This window comes from Ornithorhynchus anatinus, chromosome 8 (genome assembly GCF_004115215.2).
Source record: "Ornithorhynchus anatinus isolate Pmale09 chromosome 8, mOrnAna1.pri.v4, whole genome shotgun sequence".
Lineage (NCBI taxonomy): Eukaryota > Metazoa > Chordata > Mammalia > Monotremata > Ornithorhynchidae > Ornithorhynchus > Ornithorhynchus anatinus.
Window position 1 is genome coordinate 19,628,453 of NC_041735.1, and position 26,146 is coordinate 19,654,598.

The 26,146-nt window shown below is 43.6% G+C and overlaps 1 protein-coding gene across 1 annotated transcript in view; it reads right to left on the reverse strand.

Annotated features, from left to right (window-relative positions):
• Positions 1 to 20,862: 20,862 nt before the first annotated feature.
• OPRL1 (opioid related nociceptin receptor 1) overlaps positions 20,863 to 26,146 on the reverse strand; it is a 37,806-nt gene continuing 32,522 nt past the window's right edge. The window contains exon 4 of the mRNA XM_029071257.2: positions 20,863 to 24,900. Coding sequence (XP_028927090.1) covers positions 24,377 to 24,900 — 524 coding nt within the window. The 3' untranslated portion in view covers positions 20,863 to 24,376. The remainder of the gene's footprint in view (positions 24,901 to 26,146) is intronic.

The following is a 26,146-nucleotide window of genomic DNA, read 5'->3' on the forward strand; positions in this document are numbered from 1 at the left end:
TAATATTATAGTTACAGAGTCCCTTAATGGTCTCCAATACATTCAAAATCCATTATGTTTTTAACAATAAAGTCACACACACACACACACACACACACACAAATGACTGTAGCAATGAAACTTTAGAAACCCTAGTTTCCTGCCAGAGATTTTCTATTTCCCTCCCATTGTCATTTGGAACTGAACTCTTCAGCTCCAACCTATCAGTTGTCCGTCTTTCCTTTCCATGGCTGGAGCACAGACGGAGAGCATGAATGGAGTGAAAACAAATGGATCCAACTAAATTCAAGAGAGACCTCAAGCCACACAGTAGGGGATTTTTGTCAGATGAGAGACGCTTCTATGCAACGCTCCTGCTAACAACAATAAAAATAATAATGGTATTTGTTGAGAGCTTACTACGTGCAAGGCGCTGTACTAAGCGCTGGGGCAAAGACAACCAAATCGGGTTGGACACAGTCCCTGACCCACATGGGGCTCACAGTACCCATTTTACAGATGTGGTAACTGAGACACAGAGAAGTGAAGGGACTTACCCAAGGTCACACAGCAGACAGGTGGTGGAACTGGATTTAGAAGCTAAATCCTTCTGACTCCAGCTGTAGAGACCAGCGTGCACTGCCCACTCTATAAGGAAAAGTTATAACTCTGTGGGCTCCATGTGAAACAGGGATTGTGTCCAACCTGATTATCTTCTAGCTAGCCCAGCTCCTTGTACACTGTTTGGCACATAGTAAGCGCTTAATAAACACCACAATGATCATTATGATTACGCCTTCCTGCAAGGCAGCAGTCATTACTGCCGTCTTTATTACATTCATTCCTTCAATCGATCACATTTATTGAGCACTTATTGTGTGCAGAGCACTGTACTAAGCAAATGGGAGAGTATGATACAACAATAAATAGATACATTCCCTGCCCACAATGAGCTTACTAACTTTCCTCTTTTCAGGACTATGAGAAAGCAGGCCGCTATATCTTGTACTTGTTTTCTTAGCTGTACTAAAGTTATTTTAGCCCCTGGGCCCTTTCTAATTCCCCTCTGAAGCTTGCGCCCTGCTTTGTTCTGATATGCTACCAGATGCTTATTGGTCTGATTCGTTTTTTCATCTTCAGCTCCGAACCTCCGTCTGTCATTGTTCCTACGCCTAAGTTCAGACGTGACTCAGGCACGGAGATGGGGTCCGCACGGATCTATTCGGGAATACCTGTGGGAGCCAGGGGAGGGGAGATCCAGGATACCCCAAAGAAGCACTCTCAGCCCGTGTGAAACGGGCATGTTTCTATATAATGGGAAGCAGCATGGCCTAGTGGAAAGAGCACAGGTCTGGGAGTCAGAGGACCTGAGTTCAAATCCCATTTCATCAATTTTCTGCTGCATGATCTGGTCAAGTCATATAACTTCTCTGGGCCTCAGTTACTTCATCTATAAAATGGGCTTTAAATCCTACTTACTCCTATTTAGGCGATGAGTCCCATGTGGAACAGGGACTGGACTATGTTTTAGCATATCACTTGGCACAGAGGAAGCCCATAGTGCAATTTAAAAAAATAATGGAGGGCTATGGGGTCCACGATACATGATGTCTTGTATCTGGGAGAGTCATAGGTGACTACCCAAAGTCTAGGATTGCTGTGTTTGCCATCTTAGAGGGTGAAGCCATCTTGGGATTGGGTAAACTATAAAGGTAAAAATGCCTTCCATTCACCAAGAACAAAACTGTCTGCCCAGAAGGCAAAATCCTTGTTAGCACTTTTGAAAATATGACTTTCAATTATCTATTATGACCTCTCTAGTGGAAAATAATTTTACATATGTTTAGCCTGTTAAGAGGGTAAGTTCCTGTGGGCAGGGAACCTGTTTCTTCCTTTTTCTGTACTTCCCAATCACTGTGTTGCCCGGCGGTACACTGCGCCCACTCTGGTACTACCAGTAATAATTGTGGTATTGTTAAGCACTTATTATGTGCCAAGCACTGTACAAAGCACTAAGGTAGATACAAGTTACTCAGATGGGAAACCACCCCTGTCCCACATGGAGCTCATAGTCTAGGAGAGAGGGAGAACAGGTATTGAATCCCCATTTTACAAATTAGGAAACAGAGACACAGAGAAGGTAACTGAATTACCAAGGGTCAGGCAGCAGGCAAGTGGCAGAGCTGGGATTAGAACCCAGGTCCTCTCACTCCCAGGCCCAAACTCTTTCTATTAGGTCACACTACCTCTCAGTGGGCTTAATTAGCTAGCTCAGTGGGAGCTAATTAAATGTTACTACTACTAATCTGAAAACCTTATTTCCCCTGAGGAGAAATCATGGAGAAATGGCCTATAGCTGGCTAGAGATTAAGGTTTCAGAGAAGCAGAAGAGAGTTAAACCTGGGAATTGGTGGTGACTAAGAGATTATTAGGAAGGCTGACGTGTGCTGCCTGAAGCCAGGGGCTTGATGACTTCTTAAGAACCTGAGACAGACAGCTTTATGGTTGCTCGTAGATTCCTGCCTCATCCATCCCTTCCTCCAACAAAACGTGTTCCATTCACTTCTTCACAGAGCAGCGACAGTTCTGCCTTTCCTTTTTTCTTTAACCATAACTCCCTCTTGTGGTAATGAGAAGCAGCGTGGCTCGGTGGAAAGAGCCAGGGCTTGGGAGGCCGAGGTCATGGGTTCGAATCCCTCCTCTGCCATTTGTCAGCTGGGTGACTGTGGGCAAGTCACTTCTCGGAGCCTCAGTTACCTCATCTGTAAAATGGGGATTAACTGTGAGCCTCACGTGGGACAACCTGATTACCCTGTATCTACCCCAGCGCTCTGCACATAGTAAGTGCTTAACAAATACCTGCAATATATAATGTTTCCTTCTCTCCCACCCAAAAAATTCTTCCAGGTTGGGGCGGGGAGGTTGGAAAGAGGAGGCAGGAGGATGAGAGGGAGGAGGAGGAAGAGGAAGGCTCTGGGATGCTGCTATGGCCACACCAGGACCCGGGTAGACTGTCTCAAGTTCTATTTTTTTTCCATCCTCCCCTTCCACTGGAGAACTTGAGCCCTCCTCAGTCTTAGCTAACTTCAAACCGACTTGGACTTTGAAGAGTTGGATTTAGAGAGGCAGCATTGCCTAGTGGATAGAGATTGAGCCTGGGAGCCAGAGGGACCTGCGTTCTAATTCCTGCTCCGCCATTGGCCAACTGTGTGTCCATGGACAAGTCAATTAACTTCTCCATGCCTCAGTTTCCTCGTCTGTAAAATGAGAATTAAATATCTGTTCTCCCTCCTACTTAGACCATGAGCTCTGTATGAGATAGGGACTGTATCTTACCTGATGATCTTGTATCTACTCAAGCCCTTAGAACAGTGCTTGACACATAGTAAGCCCTTAACGAATATAATGATGATGATAATAATAATAATAATAATGTTGGTATTTGTTAAGCGCTTACTAGGTGCAGAGCACTGTTCTAAGCGCTGGGGTAGACACAAGGGAATCAGGTTGTCCCACGTGGGGCTCACAGTCTTAATCCCCATTTTACAGATGAGGTAACTGAGGCACAGAGAAGTTAAGTGACTTGCCCACAGTCACACAGCTGACAAGTGGCGGAGCCGGGATTTGAACCCATGACCTCTGACTCCAAAGCCCGTGCTCTTTCCACTGAGCCAGAGCTTAGTACGATACTTAGTATATAGTAAGTGCTTGACGAATACCACAATTAGGATCATATCTGTACCCTCCTTAGCACTCATATATGTTTATTTATCTGTTCCACTTGCTTATTTTTGATCATTCTAGCTGTAAATATTTTTATGGGTCTCCCCATTAAGTGTAAGTTCCCCGTGGGCCGGAAAAAAGTCACTTCATTATTCTGTACTTGGCAAACACATAGCACAGTGTACTCCACCAAATGGGTGCTGAATCAAAGAAATCACACCAAGATAAATTACAGGTAGCAGCAATGATGAATTTAAAGATAAGTGGCAGGGAGGGTTACAGACGTCAGTATTGGGGGATGAGCACTCAAATGCACAGGTGACTCTGTGAGGAGGAAATAGGTTGGGGAGATGAGAGATTATTCAGGGAAAGCTTCCTGGAGGAGATGTGATTTTAGTAGAGTTTTAGACAGCAGTACCTACCTACCCTTCCACCGACTATTCCCCAACTCCCAAACTAACCTTCTGACTGAACCTCGCTGTCCATTCTCCTACCTCACTGACGCTGTTCCCCAGCTTGGACCTCCCCCTAAATGAGTCCCTGTGGTTCCGTTAAAGATGTTTTTACCAAAGGAGACCACGGGGCCAAAAATTAGTATTAGCAACTGCAGTGGAAAGAGCCTGGGCTTCGGAGTCAGAGGTCATGAGTTCAACTCCCAGCTCTGCCACTTGTCAGCTGTGTGACTGTGGGCAAGTCATTTAACTTCTCTGTGCCTCAGTTCCCTCATCTGTAAAATGGCGATTAAAAGTGTGTGAGCCCCACATGGGACAACCTGATTACCCTGTATCTCCCCCAGCACTTAGAACAGTGCTCGGCACCTAGTAAGCGCTTAACAAATACCAACATTATTATTATTATTATTTTGGGTTAAAAGAAAATTTTCCAAATGTGCCTAAAGGAAACTTTGTTTTCAAGCCCCCCCCCCCCCCCCCCCCCCGTGTCCTACATTTCTAATTTCTATTTTCCACTTTGAGCGAGGAGAAGGAAAATTACTATGCGACCTCAGAATGGGAAGAAGCATTCCACTGTTAAGCCAATGAAAAAATAATCACAATAATGGTCTTAGTTGTTATGCTCTTATTATGTGCCAAACGCTGTCTTAAGTGCTGGAGTATAAAGTAATCAGATCAGACAGTTTCTGTTCCAAGGGGCTCACAGTCTAGAAGGGAGGGAGAACAGGCATTGAATTCCCATTTCACAGATTTTACAGAGATGTTAAGTGACTTGCTCAAGGTCACACAGCAGACAAGTGGCAGAGTCAGGATTAGAACCCATTTCTGACTCCCAGGCCCTTACCTACAGAGGAAATCTACTTCGCTCAAACCTCTACAGTCCGAACTACAAGTCAACCACTGATGTCCTACCTCCCTAGAGAAGCAGCGTGGCTCAGTGGAAAGAGCCCGGGCTTGGGAGTCAGAGGTCATGGGTTCTAATCCAGGCTCCGCTGCTTGCCAGCTGTGTGACTTTGGGCAAGTCACTCAACTTCTCTGTGCCTCGGTTTCCTCAGCTGTAACATGGGGATTAAAACTGTGAGCCCCACGTGGGACATCCTGATCAGCTGGTATCCCCCCAGCGCTGAGAACAGTGCTTTGCACATAGTAAACGCTTAACAAATACCACCATTATGAGAAGCAGTGTGGCTCAGTGAAAAGAGCCCGGGCTTGGGAGTCCGAGGTCATGGGTTCGAATCGTGGCTCCGCCACTTGTCAGCTCTGTGACTGTGGGCAAATCACTTAACGTCTCTGTGCCTCAGTGACCTCATCTGTAAAATGGGGAATAAGACTGTGAGCCTCACGAGGGCCAAACTGATTACCCTGTATCTACTCCAGCGCTTAGAATAGTGCTCTGCACATAGTAAGCGCTTAACAAATACCAACATTATTACTATTAAAAGGGAAAGCTCAGTGTGGGAAGGCCTCTTGGAGGAGGTGAGCTCTCAGTAGGGCTTTGAAGAGGGGAAGAGAGTTAGTTGGATGGAGGTGAGGAGGGAGGGCATTCCAGGGCAGCGGGAGGACGTGGACTAATATTATTATTATTATTATTGTTATGATTATTATTATTTGAGTCCCCAACCCTCCACCACTGTAAGAATTGTGAGGTGAGGATGAGCGATCCTTCTTCTCTCTTTCCAGCAGATGGCAGGCCCCCCTCAAGGAATGCCAGTGTGTGTCTTTCTGTGGAGCCGTCCATCCCCATGAATTCACAGTCTCCACCCTGAACCCCACACCTGAAATAAAGGATCTTGCCTGAATTTGCCACCGAACCCGCCGCCGTTCACATTTTTCCCTTTTTTCTCCAGCAGTCAATTCGGGGCAGCATTCTTGCCGCCGCCCAACGTCACCACCCCAATCACCTGAGGTCAGACGGAATGAAGTTAGAAGACAGGTTGCTAGATATGGACTAACTAGCTCGTCGGGATCGTCAAACCCCTTTTGACTCCAAGGGGTAGATCCCAACCAGAATCTACTAGCCGGCCGAATTTTCCTCCGCCTTTTAATTTGCACTCCAGCCCTGGGAAGTTGGGGGCAGTTCTCCGTTGAAAAATAAATCATAAAAGATATATCGACGTGGTATTTGTTAAGTCGTTACTAGGTGCCAAGCAGTGTACTGAGCTCTGAGGTAGATTCAGTAGAGTTAAGTTAAACATAATCCCTGTACCACACGAGACTCGCAGTCTAAGTAGGAAGGAGAACAAGTATTGAATACTCATTTTAAGGGTAATAATCACGGTATCTGTTAAGAGCGTACTATGTGCAGAGCACTGTTCTAAGCGCTGCGGTAGATACAGGGTAATCAGATTGTCTCCCGTGGGGCTCACATTTTTTAATCCCCATTTTTACAGATGAGGTAACTGAGGCACAGAGAAGTTAAGTGACTTGCCCAGGGTCACACGGCAGACAAGTGGCGGAGCCGGGATTCGAACCCACGACCTCTGACTCCCAAGTCCGTGCTCTTTCCGCTAAGCCACGCCGCTTCGGGTCTAGAGAAGTTAAACGACTCACCCAAGGTCTCACAGTAGGCAAGTGTCAGTGCTGGGATTAGAATCTAGGTCCTCTGACTCAGTGGCACAGATATTTGCCCAACATCTGTAAGCTAGGACGGAGATAGAAAAGAGTACCAACCACCAAGTCCTATACAGTGTTCTTTCCGATTTTAACTCACTTTTCCCACCCGTTACGGTGGCCTTTCTGACAAATCATGGCCCTTGTTCACTCTATAATAAGGGTCTTGTCTTCTTCACCCTTGGCGTGTCTTCCTCAGAGGGCCAAGGGGAGAAGCCTGAGGGAGGGATCACAGGCCAAAGCCAGCAGACGTAAAGCCCGAGAAGGTGAGCAGAGCTCCTCTGAGCTTGGCGTGTACGGCCAGATCGTTCAGAATGAAAGTCACTCCCCGAGTGAGCATCCCGTGCCCTGAAAATATCCATACATCCTCACGTGCCCCTCCCCCCAACCCACAGAGGATAGTTAGAGGAATTTCCAGGATGAACAAGCCCTAGAGAAATTCACATTCCCAACACCTCTGCAGTGAGTTGGAGGAAAGAAGCCTCACACAGAGTGACAATGAGACCTTTAAGTCCTTAGGAGACTTGTCAGCCAGACTAATCCTGCTGGCCCCAGGCACCGTGGCCACGGGAATAGCAAGGAACCTGACTGAGCTCCTGACAGAGGAGATCAATCATGCCCCCAAAATGCCAACTGGTCTCTCCAGCCCTGGAAACACAGCACCGACACCTCACGGGATTGAGAGCTCTCTGGAAACCAACCTATCTAAAGACCACGTCCGACTCCCCCCAGCCCCAGGGTGGGGAAGAGGCACCATTTCCTGTCCAAGAATGGTCAGCTATCTGGACACAAATTGGATGGCAGAAGGTTACGGTTGGAGAGGGTGAGGGAGGAGGAGACAGAGAGGATGGCGAAAAGGGCATTTCTTAGGGGCGTTTCCTTCTCAGGGTGACCAGAAATAGAGGGAAAATCAAAGATGGCTGAATCAGTAAATCTCATTTATTGAGCACTTACTGTGTACAGAACACTTTACTTAGCACTTGGGAGAGTACAACACAACAATATAACAGACACATCCCCCACCCGCAACAAGCTTACAGTATAGACGATATCTTTTAAACTTGCAGAAAAACATTCCAACTAAAGAACAATTTCTGTCAGCACTAGGCTTAGAAGAGGGTGAGGATCTTATCACATTTACATCTTTTTTCACTTTAAACCTGAGTCAGAGATGGAACCCTGCCAAGTCACCTACTTGGAGGTTTCAGAGACCAAAGCAGATACAAGAGAGTCATGTGATTTGGTGCTGATCTGAAAAACAGAAAAATTACCAGGATAGTAACATCTTCGATGCACTCCATGACAAAGCCTTTCTCCTTTTTTCTTATCCCTCCCTCTCGATCCATTTCATTTATCTCTTCCTCCCCCTCTACTTTTCATTAGTCACCTACTCAATGGACTTGGATTTATTCCTGGGAACTTTTAGCAGCCCGAATGAGTCATGTTCCAAAGTGGTGATTAAGGGTTAGGGATGGTTTGTCTCCAAGTCACTCAAACTCCAGAAATCTTCCCCAGAACCATGAATGAACCAGCTTCTCTTGGGAGTCCTCCCACAGGTCTAGTCTTTACCCAGATCTACGACACTGTTGTGAGGAGCACAACCCTGAGACCTCTCCTGGAGCTCCAAAGTCTAGTGCCTTCTTCATCCACTCCCAAGCCCAGCCAGGGCAACTCTGGCCTCCGAGCTGGGAGAACCGGGTGATCTCAGGGCTCCTCTTTCTCTCTCTTCCTTCCTCCCACCACCGTGCAGCAACAAAGGGAAATTTCCTGAGTTCTAAGCCCTGGACAGCACTTTCATGACCAGAGGCCTGTAAATATGGGTGACATCACCAGGAGGTGGATTTAATAGAAGCCCAGGAGCATTACAACCTCTTCCTTCTCCCCCAAAACAGCACAAAGAGGGTGACTTTCTCCACTCACCCCAGGAACTACTGCCTGAGAGTCATTCAACCCTAAACAGCCCAGTATTCATCCAGAATCCACCTCAAACTCTTCCCCAAAGCTTGCACACCCAGCGTTAGGAAACAGATGTGCACTTTTACCTTTCCTGTTCAAGCAGCACTGGAGATTTCTATGGAAGAATCCAGGAGGTTTACAATCCAAATTCATCTCTAGACTGTGAGATCCTTGTGAGCAGGGAATGTGTCTTCCAAGTCTGTGTATTGTGCTCTCCCTTTTGTTTAATATATAGCGCTCTGCACACAGTAAGCACTCAATAAATTCCATTGAATGATTGTTTGATCTCTTTCCCAGCCACCTTCCCTGATAATATTAGTAATTATAGTATTTAAGTGTTTACTATGTGCTAAGTACTGTACTAAGTGCTGGGTTAGATACAAGATAATCAGGTCTCCCATGCAGACAGTGGAAGTATGAGGGATAACAGGTATTGAATCCCCATTTTGCAGATGAGGGAACTGAGGCAAAGAGCTATTAAGTGATTTGCACAAAGGCAAACAGCAGGAAAATGATGAAACCGGGATTCAAACCCAGAGCCTCTGACTCCCTGGTCTGGGCTCTGGACTCATTAAGCTATTTCAAATGATCCTGCTTGGAAACCATTTCAATCAATCAGTAATATTTATGGAACACTTACTGTGTGCAATAGAATATGACTATATACATGATTCCTGCCCTCGGGAGCTTAGAATCTAGTGGGGGAGACAGATTCAAAATAAATTACAGAAAGGAGGAAAAATAGAGTACAATCAAATATATACATATATATAATAAAATGCATATGTACATATATTTGCTATAGTGCGGTGTGACTTTTTAAGTGCAGATATGTAAGGCAAAAAGATGAAGAGTCAATCTGGGAAGACCTCCTGGAGGAGATGTGATTACAAAAGGAACTTGGAGGTGAGAAGAGCAGTGGTATGTCAGAGAAAAATAATAATTATGGCATTTGTTGAGTGCTTATTACGTGACAGGCACTGTACTAAGCGCTAGGGTGGATACAGGCAAATCGCTTGGACACGATTCCTGTCCCACGAGGGGCTCACAGTCTCAATCCCCATTTTACAGATGAGGTTACTGAGGCACAGTGAAGTGACTTGGATAAGATGACACAGCAGGCAAGTGGCGGAGCTGGGACTAGAAGATATGACCTCCTGACTCCCTGGCCCACGTTCTATCCACTAGGCTATGCTGCTTCTCATGTAAAAGAGGTGAGACTGATGTGATGTGAAAGGTGAGAGTTCCAGGCAGAGGGAAAGGTAGGTGCAAGAGGTCATAATTTGATTCATATTTTTGCATCTCTCCCCAGTCAATTTACAAGAAGATCACCCTAGAGGGGTAGTTCTATAAAGGAGTCTTCACCCTGATTCAGAAAATCTCCAGGGATGATCATGAATCTTGGGAGTGGGGCTGGTGGGGGCACATTCAGAAGTGAAGACGCAACCCTTTCTGTGGGTGAATGCTTTATGCATTCCTGCTGCCTTCACCTTCTTAAACATATGAATCTTTCAGTGGTAACTGCCTCCTTTTTTGGCTCTCAGAGTTCTTTGAACTTATTCGCACAAGAAACTGACACACTTGAACTATTTTTCCCCCCTCTTTCAAGCCCATGCTTGAAAAGGCACTCTCCAGGAAACAAAGACAGAGAGGGAAACTCAGCAGCCAGAAAGTAAGAGACAGAAAAAACTGTCACGCCAATGAAAGACCTGTACTGTCCAGGGGCCAAAAACCCATCTCTCTTGAGAGGCACTGAGGAGACATTTGCCATCTCTTCCTGCCTCTCCACGCTTTTCCCCTTCTGCACAGGTCAGCAGCTCCAACCTTCTATACCTACCCACCATCTATGGAAAAGGATCTGTTTAATTTGGTCAGTTTTGGTTACAACCACTGAATCAGACCGCCAAAGGGATTGCTAGAAGCACACATCCCATATAGAAGATAGGTTAGGCCCCCGGGGAATTTAGTCTCAGTGGAGAGTGGGGCTGACAGACATCAGAGAAGATTCTGAATCTGCCCTCAAGGAACTCCAAGCAAGACAGTTAACAAACATCCAGCACTTTTTCAAATGAGAAGAATAATTTCCATTTAGGAAATACTATGAATCCTTTTTATTTCCCAGAATCCCTTCTCTCCACACTTGGTGTTCCATGACAAATCAGCATCAATCCTAGATCCACAGGACTTTTGTCCATATCTTTAAATTCTATATTGTAAGTGACTTATTTATTGATATTAATGTCTGTCTCCCACTCTAGACTATAAGCTTGTTATGGCCTGGGAATGTGTATGCTAATTATGTTGTATTGTACTCTCCCAAGCACTTCGTACAGTGCTCTACACATAGTAAGTGCTCAATAAACACAAATAATTGATTCCAAAGTCACTCAGCTGACATGTGGTGGAGGCGGGATGAGAACCCACGTCCTCTGACTCCCAAGCCCGGGCTCTTTCCACTAAGCCACGGTAGATGAATCAGTGGTATTTATTTTGTGTGGAGCACTCCACTAAGTCCTTGGGAGAGCTCAGTGCAATCAAGCAGCAGCATGGCTTAGTGGAAAAAGTACGGGCCTGGGAGTCGGAAGGACCTGGGTTCTAATTCTCACTCCGTGATGTGTCTGCTGCGTGTCCTTGGACAAATTACTTAACTTCTCTGGGCCTCAGTTACCTCATATGCAAAATAGGGATTAAGAGTGTAAGACCCTTGTGGGTCAGGGACTGTTTCCAACCTGATTAACTTCTATCTATCCCAGTGCTTATAATGCTGTTTGGCACATAATAAATACTTAACAAGTATCATAATTCTTATTATCAAGTTCCTTTAGACTGTAAACTTCTTGGCAGCAGGGAATGTGTCTACTAACTCTCTTCCAAGTGCTTAGTACAGTGCTTTACACACAGTAAGCATTTATTAAATGCCTCTGATTGAGTTGGTAGTCAAGGTGCCAGACCACAAGGAGTTTACAGTCCAGAGAGGTACATCCTGTTCTTCTATTTACACCTCTCTAGAGAATGTGTCTATCATTCTATTTTACTCTCCCAAGCACTTAGTGCAGTGCTCTGCATACAGTAAGCACTCAATAAATACAACTGACTGATCGCTCTAGAAATTTCACTGATAACAATGTTCTGAAGATTTTACCCTTAGTCTGGTGGGTGATCCACCCTGACATCCTCTTGATGTGGATCCTTCCAGAGCACAATCAGAAGTCAGTCAACCCTGGTTGATGGTTTCAAGGATTTTCAGTATCAGTATAGATATTTTTATTAAGTGTCTATAGAGTGTATAACATTGAACTAAGGGTTTAGGGAATATACAAAATAGGTAAAAGACATTCATTTCCCTACCGATAACGTACAATCTAATTTCTCTTCTATACCTAATCTGCAGCCAACATCAATTCCACAGTACTGTGCCACCATTTTAGGAGTGAATGGGTTAGCAGTTTTGCCAGGAATATAATCTAGGGATATCCCAAATAGAGTTCATCAGCATGGTAAAGAGGAGGAATATCTCAGCTCTCTCCCAGAAGATGGTGAGGATGGTGGTGTGCTTGAAATCTTGAGGCATTTTCTCAGCGCTTCATAGCTTGATGGAAAGCCTGTGAAGACAACTCAGCAGTGGCGTAGTCTAGTGGCAAGAGCACAGGCCTGGAAGTCAAAGGACCTGGGTTCTAATCTGGCTCTGCCAATTGTTTGTTGGGTAACCTTGGGCAAGCCATTTCTCTGCTAAATTGAGTATTTCCCTCCTCTGTAAACTGAGGATTAAATCCTCCCTCCCTCCAACTTAGACTGTGAACCCCATGTGGGACAAGGACTGTATCCAACCTGATAAACTTGTATCTACCCCAGCGCTTAGAAGAGAGCTTGGCATATATTGAGCACTTAACAAATGCCACAAAAAAAATCCTTTCTGACTTGGACATTTCTACAGATTTTCTAAAAGATTCCAGAGCCTTTCATTCCCCACACTGATGATGATTTCTTTGAAGGTTAGAGTGAAAACCATATTTTCATTTTGGCAGCTTTTCTATGTGTAATAAGGCTTAAATCTCAAAGACAGAAAGACTGTGAAAAGTTGCTGTTATCTTCAGAGAATCCCTCTCTTTGGCGAAGAGGTAGAGCCATCCACCTTCTTGAAGGGGCTGGGGTAGTGTCTTCAAGGAGTTTAGCTGTGCTTATCACCAGTGGCAACCTGCATAAACCTGGACTTTCCCACTCTTGACATCTTGACATTGATCTCAGACGTTCCTAGCTTGACCATGATGCAGGCATCGATAGGCAACCATTTTGTCAAGCTCATGAAAGTAAGGGGATGATGATACATGACTTGTTTTATTGCAACTCAGAAAGTAATGACTGCAGACCTGTTACTATTTTTCAATTATGTAAATGTGTTTGATCTCATATCACATAGAGTTTGTGTAGAACAGAATCACAAAATGTTCCCAGACAGATGATTAGAAAGCTAAGAATTGAGACAAGAAATCTCAGTTCCCCTCTTTATTGGAGTTGAGGCTCAAGAAAGATAATCAGGTGATTATCCAGGGAATGAAACGGAGACCTTAAACAGCAGAGATTTGTGAAGAGTATTAGCGAAGACATCTACTTGTGCAGAAATGCCTGCGTAGGCTGCTTTTCATTTCCTTTTCCCACCCTAAAGTGCAAATTTGGGTTGGTCTGGGGATTGGATATGCTATTGGTTCATTTAGATGAGAAAACGTAGCATTAATGTAGCCTCAAAGGCAGAATTTGCCAAAAGACAACAATGGGAATGATTCATAAAGTCAAATCTTTCTGATACAGAAAAATGAATCCGGACACAAACACCTGTTTGATTTAACAGGACATATGTTGATGATTTAATACCTCTGACTTAGCTTGATGCAGATGCTATCTCATTCCCCGCCAAAGATTTTTTTCTGATAGCATGCCAGTTGGAACTTTAATTAGGATCTCATTCTTTTTTATCTGAAGGAAGATTGGAAAAATGAAGGATAGCAAACAACTGCAATGATGAAAGGACAAAAGACCACTGCGCTCCAGGTCTTCCCTGGGGTGTCTGGCCTCGGGCTTCAATATCTGCACTGTCACTTTCTGTCAACTTTTATGTATGATTATTGAAAGATTTCTCAAGCAAGCAAATTACCATTTTGATTATAGAAATTGTGAAGTCTCTGAGGGGTAATGAATTCCCTAAATTCAGAGGCCACATGGCTGACAGAGCCTGGGACAGAACTCGGGAATTCCAGTTTCCAGGTTTTGGATCTAACCACCTCCAATCCTGTGTTTTAAATTTCACCTGCATAGACCCTGGAGTAATGAGACTGAAACCATGGTTGTAGAATGAAATTATCTTTTGCCAACCCAGCCAAACTTTTGAAGAAAGGGATCATTCAGTTTCAGTCAGCATGATTCTTACCTTAGTAAGTTATTCACATTATTTTCCATAATTTCTAAATTAATTTTCTTCTCCCTCCTGGAGGCCCGTGAATTAAATACTATACCAATGAGTGTATTAAAGGGTCAGAATGTACCAGGGCTCATAGCACATATTTTCCCATTTAGAGCCTCAGATCTTATCTCAGGTTGGGATAATCCAAATTTAAACTTCAACTTAAACCTGAGCCCCACAAATAAAGGAATGTCTGATTAAACATCTTGGTGGAGCATCTGCTGATAAGCCAGATTCCTTTGTAGGTGTCCTCATTCTGTGTTATCACTTGGTGGACAAATTGAAGACTCCCTAGGGCCCTAGGCCAAGCAAAATTTCCCTGTTTAAAAAAGAAAATTTGCTTTTGATTCTTGAAAAGGAAATGGGCTAAGGAGGTGGCTGCCCAAGCGCACTGCTGCCCAAATTCACTGACGCACAGCTGCTGCCATACATAATAAAAATAACTATGGTATTTGTTAAGCACTAACTTTGCACCAGGCTCTATACTAAGCACTGGAGTGGATACAAACAAATCAGTTTGGACACAGTTCCTTGTCCCACATGGGGTTCACGGTCTCAATCCCCATTTACAGACGAGGTAGCTGAGGCACAGAGAAGTGAAGTGACTTACCAAGGTCACATAGCAGACAAATGGCAAAGCCGGGATAAAAACCCATGATCTTCTGACTCCCAGACCAGCACTCTATCCACTATACCACGTTTAGTTTGTCAAATCCTTCCCGGCACTTTGCAGTGTGCAGCACCCCTGCACTCCTATCTGCTTGTAACATGCATTGCGGGTATAGGTCTGTCAGGGACAAGATAATGTAATTCATCCACAGAGGTTCTCGGTTCCCCAGTTTTATGACTGGACCAAGCTTCATCCTTCACTTAGAACAGAGACTCATCACTTCACTGCTGGTGCAGTTGATTTTGTTAGGATCCAAAACACAAAAGGAAATTTCAAAATAGATTTGCTTTTTAAACAGTGTTTTTAAAGGAATTGGTGGGAACTATTAGGTGATCTCCTGGAGTTCCTACCAGATTTATGTCTTGATGGAATAAATGAGAACTCCTCATCACTCACCCAAACTACTGACATCCTTCCTCACCTCCCCTTCATAGGTGCTATGGAAGCTGGCCAACAGCAGCGTAGCCTAGTGGAAAGAGCCTAGTGGAAAGTGTGGGAATCAGAGGACCTGGGTTCTAATTCCAGCTCTACCAAATGCTTACTGTATGACCTTGGGCAAGTCACTTAACTTCTCCATGACTCAGTTCTCCCTCCTATTTAGACTGTGAGAGCCCCGTAAAGGTCAGGGACACTGTCCAACCTAATTAACTGGTATTTACACCAGCATTTAGAACAGTGTTTGACACATAGAAATCACTTAACAAATACCATGAAAAAAATAGCGTCTCCCCCGTAGGCTGTAAATTCTTTGCAGGCAAGGATCGTGGTTACCAACTCTAATATATGGTACTATTCCAAGTGATTAGTATGAGTAAGCACTCAATTAATACCCTTCATTGATCAGTTGATTCTCTATGAGAACTGTTTTAGCAGGAGTCCCTGATGTCTCTGAAAACCAAGTCAAAATGAAACAAAAGATTCCCAGTTTAATCCTGATGAGTTCTTGGGACTCTAGTGACTTCTTTCAGCTACCTAGACCAGTTGGATCTGCAGGACTAACAGCAAGGAAGGAGCATTTCTGATGAAGTTTCTAGGCCAAAAATACAAGAACAAGAATACCCTTTGTCCCTTCATTCATAATTTTCATTTAGAGCTTCACAGGGTACATGCAAAGTGTTTGAGAAAGGCAAGTGAGGCATAATTAGTTCCATTGCTGGGTAGCGATAATCACACAGCTCTGGTTTGAAATTACATTGAATTCATCATTCACATCACCTCTGAAGATGTAATAGAGTGAAGTCAGTGTTAGGGCTCGAAATCTAATGCTTGTTACAGCTGGCATTTCGACTACGACTGTTACTCTAACCAGTGATTGAAACCAAACCCAGAGCTTGGGGAAATCACACACCAAGTATTTACTTTATATTGGTTGCGTATTTATTTCAATGAATCACTAGGAACATTTCCCCTGAACCAAGTTCAGGGTAAATGGGAGAGTGGTCAGAGTCTTCCTTTTCATCAGCCCGTTTGGATGGAACTATTGACATTGTCTCTTGAATTCAGTGCCTTAGGGAGGTCATGGATCAATGTAATTGATCTTAATTGACCCAGGTTTCAGATTGTCCTGGGCTAGGATACCCTGAGAATAACAAAAAAAGTTTTAATTGCATCAGCCTTGCCGCTGGCTATAAGCCTGAGAAGCTTTGTGATTTCTTGTGGGTTAAATCAAATTGTGCACTTGGTAGATAAACGTTTGCAATCTCAGATCCATCCATGGAACAAAGTGCCATCTCTAAAGTAAAAGGTGCAAATCATGTGCTTCATGACTCAGTATCTGCCACAGACAAGGTTGATGGGGAAGAAGGGGGCAAAAGGGAACAGCAGAAAGAATAGTCTCTTCAGGTTCACGCTTTCCCTTCTTTCCCCCACTTAATCCATTAGGGAAGGGCAGTGGTTAGGGAAGGACAGTGGTCTCCATGGGGCAGAGATTGTGCTTGCTAATTATTTTCTACTTTCCTAGTGCCTAGTACAGGACACAGTAAAATCAAGCCTCCACCATTGCTGTCCCCCTACTTAAAAGTGACACTCAGTTGCGGAGGACAGGCCAGTATGGCATACCTCTATCAAAACAGGAAGGAGACAAAAGACAAAAAAGATAAAACAGCACCAGGAACTGCAAACATTAAACATAACAGGGGGAGCATGTCTACCAACCCTGTCGAATTGTACCCTCCCAAACGCTTAGTTCAGTGCTCTGCACACAGTAAGTGCTCAATAAATACCACTGATTAACAGCATAACAAAGAACAGACTTTCTATGTGCATACTGTAGCCAGAACTGTAGGTCCACATACACAAATACTCATATCAGTGGTGTTATTTTTCCAATACCAAGGACAACTACATAAAAGTCTATATAGTGCATATATAGCATATATATAGATAATTCTATATATACCTTTTAGAGTAAAATTCAGTGCTCCGCCCAGAATAAGTGCTCAAAAAATACTACTTGCTCTGAAAAGGAGTGTGGAAAGTTTGAATTAGAATGAATTCAACTACAGGAATAAATCACATGGAAAACATCACTCAAGAAATTGCGGGCCCAAAGGCATTATTCTCCCTGAAATCTGACTGCAAGAATTAAGAATGAGGCCAACTGTTCCTGCATGTCTTACTTCAAGCAAGCCTCATAGTAGTCAGAGACTGGAAAAGAAAAAACCTGTTCTCCTCCCCACTTGAGGACACTCTCTCGAGGTCCACTCTTCTCAGTAGGTGGAGATGCAGTTTCCTTGAACCTGTCAAAAAGAAGTCATTGTGAAGATATAGATAGATAGATAGATAGATAGATAGATAGATAGATAGATAGATAGATAGATGATAGAAGATAGAGGACGATTATCAGTTAGGTAGCAAACAGTCTTAAAGGGGCTGAGACCACAACCTCATGAGGTGAGTATGTGGGAAACAAATGCAGCATGTGGCATTTCTTATATGGTAACAGTGTGGGAGGGATTCTTTGGCAAACATCAGTTTGCATCACCCATATTTTTATGTTTATCTCACCGGTTAGAGTGTAAGCGTATCATGAGCAGGAAATAAGCCACTTCCTTATTTTGGTCTTTGCTAGTGGCTACTACAGTGCACTGCACTAACTGGGCACTCAATAAATACTGCTGCTGCTATGGCTTCTAGTACAACTGATTAAAATAATGTGTCAACAGAAGTATCATCTGTAAAGCCAAAGGGAAGAAAAGTATATTCTCTCCTCTAGACTGTAAACTCCTCCTCTGGATGTAAGCGCCTTATGGACAGGGAATGTGTCTGCCACTTCTGTTGTATTGTACTCTCAGATAATCAATCAGTGGTATTTACTGAGTGCTTACTGTGTGCAGAGGACTGTACTAAGTGCTTCAGAGAGTAAAATATAACAGAGGTAGTAGAACCATTCCCTACACAAAAGGAGTTTATAATCTAGAAGGGGAGTCAGACAGTAAAATAAATTACGGATATGTGCACGAGTGCTGTGGGGCTGAGGGAAGAGTGGGTGTCAGGTGCTTAAGGGTACAGAACCAAGTGTGGGGGTAAAGCGGAAGGGAGAGGGAGTAAGGGAAATGAGGGCTTAGCAAAGGAAGGCCTCTTGGAGGGGATGTGATTTTAATAAGTTTTTGAAGGCAGAAAGAGTGGTGGTCTGTTGTATATGAAGAGGGAAGATGGGGCCAGGGAGTAGGTGAGAAGTGAGATCAAGGCACAATGAGTAGGTTGACATTAGAGGAACGAAGTGTGTGGCCTGGGTTGTAGTAGAAAATTAGCAAGGTGAAGTAGGAGGGGGCGATCTGATCGACTGCTTTAAAGCTGATAATAAGGATTTTCTGTTTGATGTGGAGAGGGGCAGGCAGTGTGGGAATCATCATGGCCTGGTAGAAAAAGCTCAGTCCTGAGAGTCAGAGGTCCTGAGTTTCAATACCAGCTCCACTACCTAACAGCTATTTGACCTTGGGCAAGTCACTTCAATTCTCTGTGCCTCAACTCCCTCATCTGCAAAATGGGAATTCAATACCTGTTCTCCTTCCTTCTTAGTCTGTGAGGCCCATGTGGGACATATCTTCTATCTACCCTAGCACCTAGTAGAATGCTTGACACATAGCAAGCAGTTAACAAATACCACAGTTCTTACAGGCCACCACTGGAGGTTCTTGAAGAGTAGGAAGGCATAGACTGAACTCTTTGTTTGAAAATTGATCTGGGAGGCAGAGTGAAGTACGTACTGGAATGGGGAGAGAAAGGAGGTAGGGAGGTCAGTGAGGGGACTGATGCATTAGTCAAGGTGGGAAATGATAAATGCTTGATTCAGCACAGTAACAGTTTTAATGGAGAGGAAAGCTGATTTTAGTGACATTCCAGAGGTAGAATTGACAAGATTTGGTGACGAATATGTAGGTGGAATGATGGAGATAAGTTGAGAATAATGACAAGCTTATTGGCTTGTGAGATAGGGAAGATAATGGTGTTGTCTACAGTGATGGGAAAGACAGGGGGAGGACAGGGAGGGAAGGTGAGTTCCATTTGGCATGTTTGGTTTGAGGTTTCAGCCGCACATCCAGGGCCGCTCATCCAAGTAGAGATGCCCTGAAGGCAGGAGGAAATGTGAGATTGCAGGGAAGGAGAGAAATCAGGGCTGGAGAGATAGATTTGGAAATCATCCACCTGGAGATGGTAGTTGAAGTTACAAAAGTGAATGAGTTCTAACCAAGGAAGTGGGTAAAAATGGAGAATAGCAGGGGGCCCAGAACTCAACCTTGAGGGAGTTCCACTGTCAGAGGGTGGGAAGCACAGGAGGAGCCTGCAAAGGAGAATGAGAAGGAATGGCCAGAGATATAAGGAGGAGAACCAGCATCAGTAAAGTCAAGATTAAATAATGCTTCAAGAAGAAGGGGTGGTGTACGGTGTCAAAGGCAGCTGAAAGGTGGAGGAGGATTAGGATTGAATAGAGGCATCTGACAACAAGATTGATGATCTTAGAGAGTTCTTTAAGCACTCTCCCAATCACTTAGTCCAGGGCATTACCCACAGTTAAGTGTTCAATAAATACCACTTATTGATTGATTAAAATCTCCATGGCGCTGAACGCGGGTAGTCAAGGATCATCTGAGAATGCAATGCAATTTCACCAAATTTTCCCAACTTCTTATTCTGTGGAAAATGTTTTTTCAATAATGTTCAGGGATCATTTTAGATCCACAACTATTTCTGAACAATGGCCTTGGAAAGTATAATTTCATCTCCATTTTTCAAAACCATGCCACTAAATTCTTAGTTTATCTCAACAAATACATAGGAGGAAATAAAATGTACTATCAACAGTATTTACTGAGTGCCTACTGGCTGCACAACAATAGTACGGTAAAATTAGTAGACATGATCCCTGCTCCCTAGGGGCTTACAATGTAGTGGAGAAGATAGAATTTAAAACAAGTTACAAATATGAAGAGGTAATTGAATATAAAGATATGAATCTAAGTGCTATGGGGGTGTGAGGCTCCCCAACTGCTTAGGTGATGTGACACTATGGCTCACTTTCCTCATCTCTAAAATGAAAATCAAAGTATCAGTTGGACTTTGAGTCCTGTATTGAATAAGAAATATCTTGTATCTACTCAAGGGTTTAGTAAGGCCTTTGTAAATGCCATAATTTTTTTTATAATTATTACAGCCAAAAACATCATCACTGCATAATGAGGGCTACCACTGTGTGCAAACTATGATGTAGGAGGAAGCATTCTTAGACTCAGGTGCCTAAGGGGAAAAATGTTACAGACAGGCTCCCAAAGAGAAGATAAAATAGAAAACTAGAGTGAAAGTGGGTTGCTTTTCACATTAATATTATTTATCAATTCCCAACACCACCAGCAAAGATAGAAAGTCATCCTTCCGTCCCGCTTCAAAAGCTACTCCTCATCGTCAGTAGTGCTGTCTTCTGCAACACACACACACACACACACACACACACACACACTCTTGTACAATCCCAAATTAAAAGATCATCTTTAATATTAAAGAAAAAGCAGTCAGACCGATTTAGCTCTTTCCAGGAAAATATTTTCATTACCACCAATAAGCAGTAGTTATCCAAACTTTCTGTGTTCTTCTTCAAATATGACCAAATGTCAAACTCTCATTCAACTTCTATCTTTAAAGGATAATACACAACAAATGGTCCTGGAAAGAAAGAAATATTTTAAATTTTTAAATGTTATAGACAACATAGGAAGCTCGGGTTGAAGACATCCAGGTTAAATTATTTTACTTTCTGAATCCCTGCTGCCTCCATCTGTTCAAAATCAGAAATGGAAGTTTGATCAATTTACTCTAACAGTGAGAAGGACAAACAGTCAAGGAAACCAAAACCTTGTTGCCAGTTATCAACGCTAATACTGTTTTGACTGCAAAGGAGCAGCATTAGCAAATTCACTGACATGCTATGAAATTTGGTCTGAGGAATAGAGAATGCATTTCTTCCATTCATATATGCTAATGGGAGAGCTAAGGCAGAGAACCATCTACACATTTGAGTTTAGTGATTGCCACATTGATCAAGCTGTCATGAACAGATAAATATATGTTTATTACTCATGTCAACAAATGATCCATCTGTTTCAACTCACAAGTATTTCAAATTCCACCCACATAGAGAGCAATTACATTGAAGGCAACGGCGCCAGAATGGCTCCATATAAGGACTGGGATTAACTGCATTTTAGTAGTAAAAGATACTATGACTAGTAGGTTGGAAATTCACCCACCACCCAGGACTGTAGTGCCATAGAAGAGGAATACTTCCTACTATCAGCTTTATTTAATGACTGAATAATATGAATTGAGGATATCATCCACTTACCCATATTCTGCACTTTATTAAGACATTTTTTCCAAACCGATATGGAGACTGAAGACTGAGGTTTAGTAGAGGACAGGGAGATATCTACTAATTTTCAGTGACTTCGATAGTTCAGGTACCAGAATAACTTAACCTAAAGAGCTTGCAAGATTACACAGCAATGTCATTATATTTTGGATTCTGAAAAGTACAGAACTGCATTTTCTCTTTATAAAAGCACAAGTAGCCATCCAAAAATGGGTATTGGATTCTCACCGCAGTAATAACAAGCTCAGTCATACAACAGGTGAGAATGTCTTGAAAGAGTTTTTGTTCAAAATAATCAGTTGTTGTTCTACACTCTGCTAGGCACCATACAATAGGACATTTTTATATTTTTGTTCCATTTGTAACAAAGGTCGTCCAGCAGAAATCCAAATGATCAGTGTCTAGAGATGCCAAAAATGATCAAAAAGCTTAGAAGGAAGACAGTAAACTGAGTTGTGTGTAGGGTTGGGGGTTGGGGAGACACTCATTACGCCACACTTTCTGATGGCATCTTACCTCCATTTCATTAGATTGGTGCTTGGGTAATGTTTCCTCAAACTGAATAAAGACTCTGATAAATGATGGCTCAGTATTTGCTGTAAAACATTTTGAAGTCCAGTTCATACCTCGAAGATGTCATGGAGGCTCTTTTATCAATAACAGTACTAATTTCAAAGGGAACTTTGGGAGCACGTTTCACATCGATTGGGATTGTGCCCTGATTTACTGATCTAGGAAGGGCACAAAGACAATCACTTCTTCATCTTAGATGCCTGTGACTAATAGCTTTAAAAAGAGATGACAACGGAACCAGAAATTCAGCTCTTTAGCTGAATTTCTGGCAAATTTTCCTCCTCTTTAAGGAGGTGTTGATGTTCTCAAACTCCTATTCCAACTAGGAGCAGCACATATTTCATATATGAGATGCTGTGATAGTTGATGTCATTAGTACATGTTTATTGGTTGTTGATTTAAAAAAAATTCTACCTCTGTCCTTTCCCATTGCTGAGTATGAAATTCATGATCTTCATTGATTTCATGATAAAATCTTTTGGTTATAAAAACCTTCCTGAATCCCAGAACAAGTCGTAACCATTTGTTCCCCATCTCTTGTCAGATTTGACAGAATGCATTCCCATCCTAAAGCAATTGACGATGTACATCAAGCTCCACCCAGAGACAACTTAAAATCCAACTGAGGTTTTCTTCATCCATACGCACATAATCAAGGGTTTTCAAAGGTACAGTATTAAAATATCAGTGAATCAGTACATTAAAAAAGTCACTTCGAGTCATGCAGAAAGGCTAACGACATGAAATCTTTACAGTCCTCCAGGAGACATGCTTTCTTTGGATTTCTTCTCCCATCCTATGGTGATACCAATTCCTTTCTTCCACATTCCAAAAGTCCATCTCCCACCCCTATGGTCTTGTAATAACAAACCAGGCTTCTCTCTTGGGCAGAGCCAAGGTTAAGAGGTAAGGGCTCCTAATATTCATAGTGACTCTTCTTCCTGTTGGACCAGCTTGATGAACTGATTTGATGAAGACCAGGGGCTCAGCAAACTTTAAACCAGAACTGGAATGAAAACGGAAAGTGCTCAATCACCACCTCCCATTAGCACTTTCTAGCCTTTGCTCATCTTTAGGTCCCACCCAAACTCCCTGTGCCAAGAATTAGGAGTCAATTTTACAAGATGCTGCAGGGGGAAAGAGCTCCAACCTGGAATTTCATGAAGGGGTGCCACGTCTTCAGAGCCAGTGGCATTCCAGAGCAGCTCTTCCTTGACCCTTGAACCAAACCCCACCAAGCCTTTTCTACATGCCTGGAGGGGGGAGGATACAAGTGTCAGTGGGCGTATATACAGACAAAGAATGTTATTCTATATACATGGCAGAATCATTCATTATTATAATGAAAATATTTGTAAAAGCAAACTGCTTTTTCAAGTGTATTTTGGTTCAAAGAATATTTCTGCTGACATAAAATTCCTTTTATCACATCTCGTGAGCTCCTGTTATCGTCATCCTGAGACACGGGATTTTGACTCCTCCATGTTTGAAAGGTAAAATTTGAAAGTGTTCGTGGGTGTGCATGTGTATTCATGAAAGTCCTTGTATGTGCGTGTGTGTTTGTGTGCATTAGAGCATGCGTGAAAGTTTTTATGTTTGTGTGTGTCTGTGTACACCTTAGTGTGCCTACTTGTGGATGTTCATCGAGGCTTATGTGAATCAGCATCACATTGCAGAGAACTCACTAGACTGTCTCAGCTAGCTGCACTCCTTAGCGATTTACTTTTTCCTGCTATGAATAATATCAGAAACGATCCTTTATTCTGTGTACTTTGTTCAATTGCAGTCCTTTCCTTTGGCTTCAGTGAGGTCTAATTTCAGAAGACCTTCTAGTGACGGATCCTAGGTCCACCCTGGAGGCAAAAGAGATCCCTGGAGCAGAATCTTTGCTCTAGCACTTGAACCCCTCAGGGCTTCGTGGTTAGAAAGTGGCAATTCTCCAAATGCCCCCTCCGCAGACAACCTTTCCCGCATTCTTCCAACCTGGAGCCTGATCTTACCCCAGACTAGAGCGCCGTGACCTGAGTGAGTTCCGTGTTCGGGGTCGTGGGGCTCTGTGGGCTGGCCGGGATCACCGGCAGTTCCATGCCTAGTCATGCGGGGTTGTTCGTCCCATCTGAGGTCTTGCAGGCATAAGCCACATCCTTGGCAATGCTGCACATCCGGTTGGACATTTGCAATTCAGGCCGGAAGGCGGAAGGGAAGCAGAATTTCTTGAAGCAGGTCTTGAAGTTCTCATCGAGGAAGGCGTAGAGGACAGGGTTCAGGCTGCTGTTGGCGTAGCCCAGGACGATGCAGAAGTGGAGGATGACGACCTTGACCTCGCTGTCCGGCTGAGTGCCCAGGCACTGGACCAGCACGAAGATCTGGATCGGGGTCCAGCAGATGACGAACACGGCCACCACCACGAGGACCATGCGGGTGATGCGGCGGAGGTTCCGGTCCTTCTCCTTGGAGCCCGACAGGACCCGCACATTCTTTAAGCGTCGGATCATCAGGCTGTAGCAGATGGTGATGATGAAGACGGGGATCACGAAGGAGAAGAGAAAGACGCAGATCCCAAAGACTGGAGACCAGTAATTTTCTGGCACTGGGATTTGGACTAAGCACTCGATCTCTGTGAGAGGAGAGAGAAATGCACACTGAAAGGGGACAAACCTCAGTTTCCCTTTCAACCTTTAGAAACAACTATAATTGGGCCAATCAGGGGAGAGAGCGATCTGTCAATGCCTCGTCATGAAGTGGCCTTACCCGGCAACCCTGATGAGGTACCATTCCTCCTTTTCATGTAAAAGAGGGAGCGTGGCCTACCAGAAAGAACACAGGCCTGGGAGTCAAAGCGGCTGGGTTCTATTCCTGGCTCTATCATCTGCCCATTGTGTGAACTTGAGCAAGTCATTTAACTTCTCTGAGCCTGTTTCTTCATCTGTAAAACAGGGATTCAATGTGTGTCCTTCCTCCTACAAACTGGGAGACCCACGTGGGGACAAGAACAGTGTCCAACCTGATTGTCTTATATCTACCCCAGCATTTAGCACATATAGGGAGAAACAGCGTGGCTCAGTGAAAAGAGCCTGGGCTTGGGAGTCCGAGGTCATGGGTTTGAATCCCGGATCCACCACTTGTCAGCTGTGTGTCTTTGGGCAAGTCACTTAACTTCTCTGTGCCTCAGTTACCTCATCTTTAAAATGGGGATTAAAAACTGTGAGCCCCACGTGGGACAACCTGTTCACCTTGTATCCCCCCAGTGCTTAGAACAGTGCTTTCACATAGTAAGCGCTAACAAATACCACCATTATTATATAGTGCTTAGCACCTAGTAAGCGCTTAACAAATACTACAATTATTATTAATCTCCTCTCCAGCCTGCCTATACTTATTCCCCAAAACATATATATATATATTTGCTCTGGGATTTACTTTATTCTCTGCCCCACATCCCTCAACCTTGATACTGACTCTCCCAGTAACCTCATGGTTAAGCCACACAGTGTGAGAGTTTGATGAGTGTTTTGGAAATGTTGTAACTTCAGGTGGGAAAATGGGATCCCCAAGGTACCTCCAAGTATCAGCTTTGCTTTTTCCTTAGTTTGAAAATTGCATCAACGTCCAGGGATAGCGTTAGCAGAGAGGATATTAGAGGTGAGATTACATAAACCACAGATTAGACCATCTCATTTCAAGGTTGGCAACTAATCAGGAAATGTCATTGGTCCTTGAGTGCTTTCAAGGAAATGAAGGGCAGAGAATGAAGGAAAGGTTACTTAGGAGATGAGAAACCTAGTTAAAATCAAAGGGGGCCTAGTGTTCTTTATTGTTATTTAATTTTCGTATTTTAAAAATGGTTCAGACGTCAGAGATAA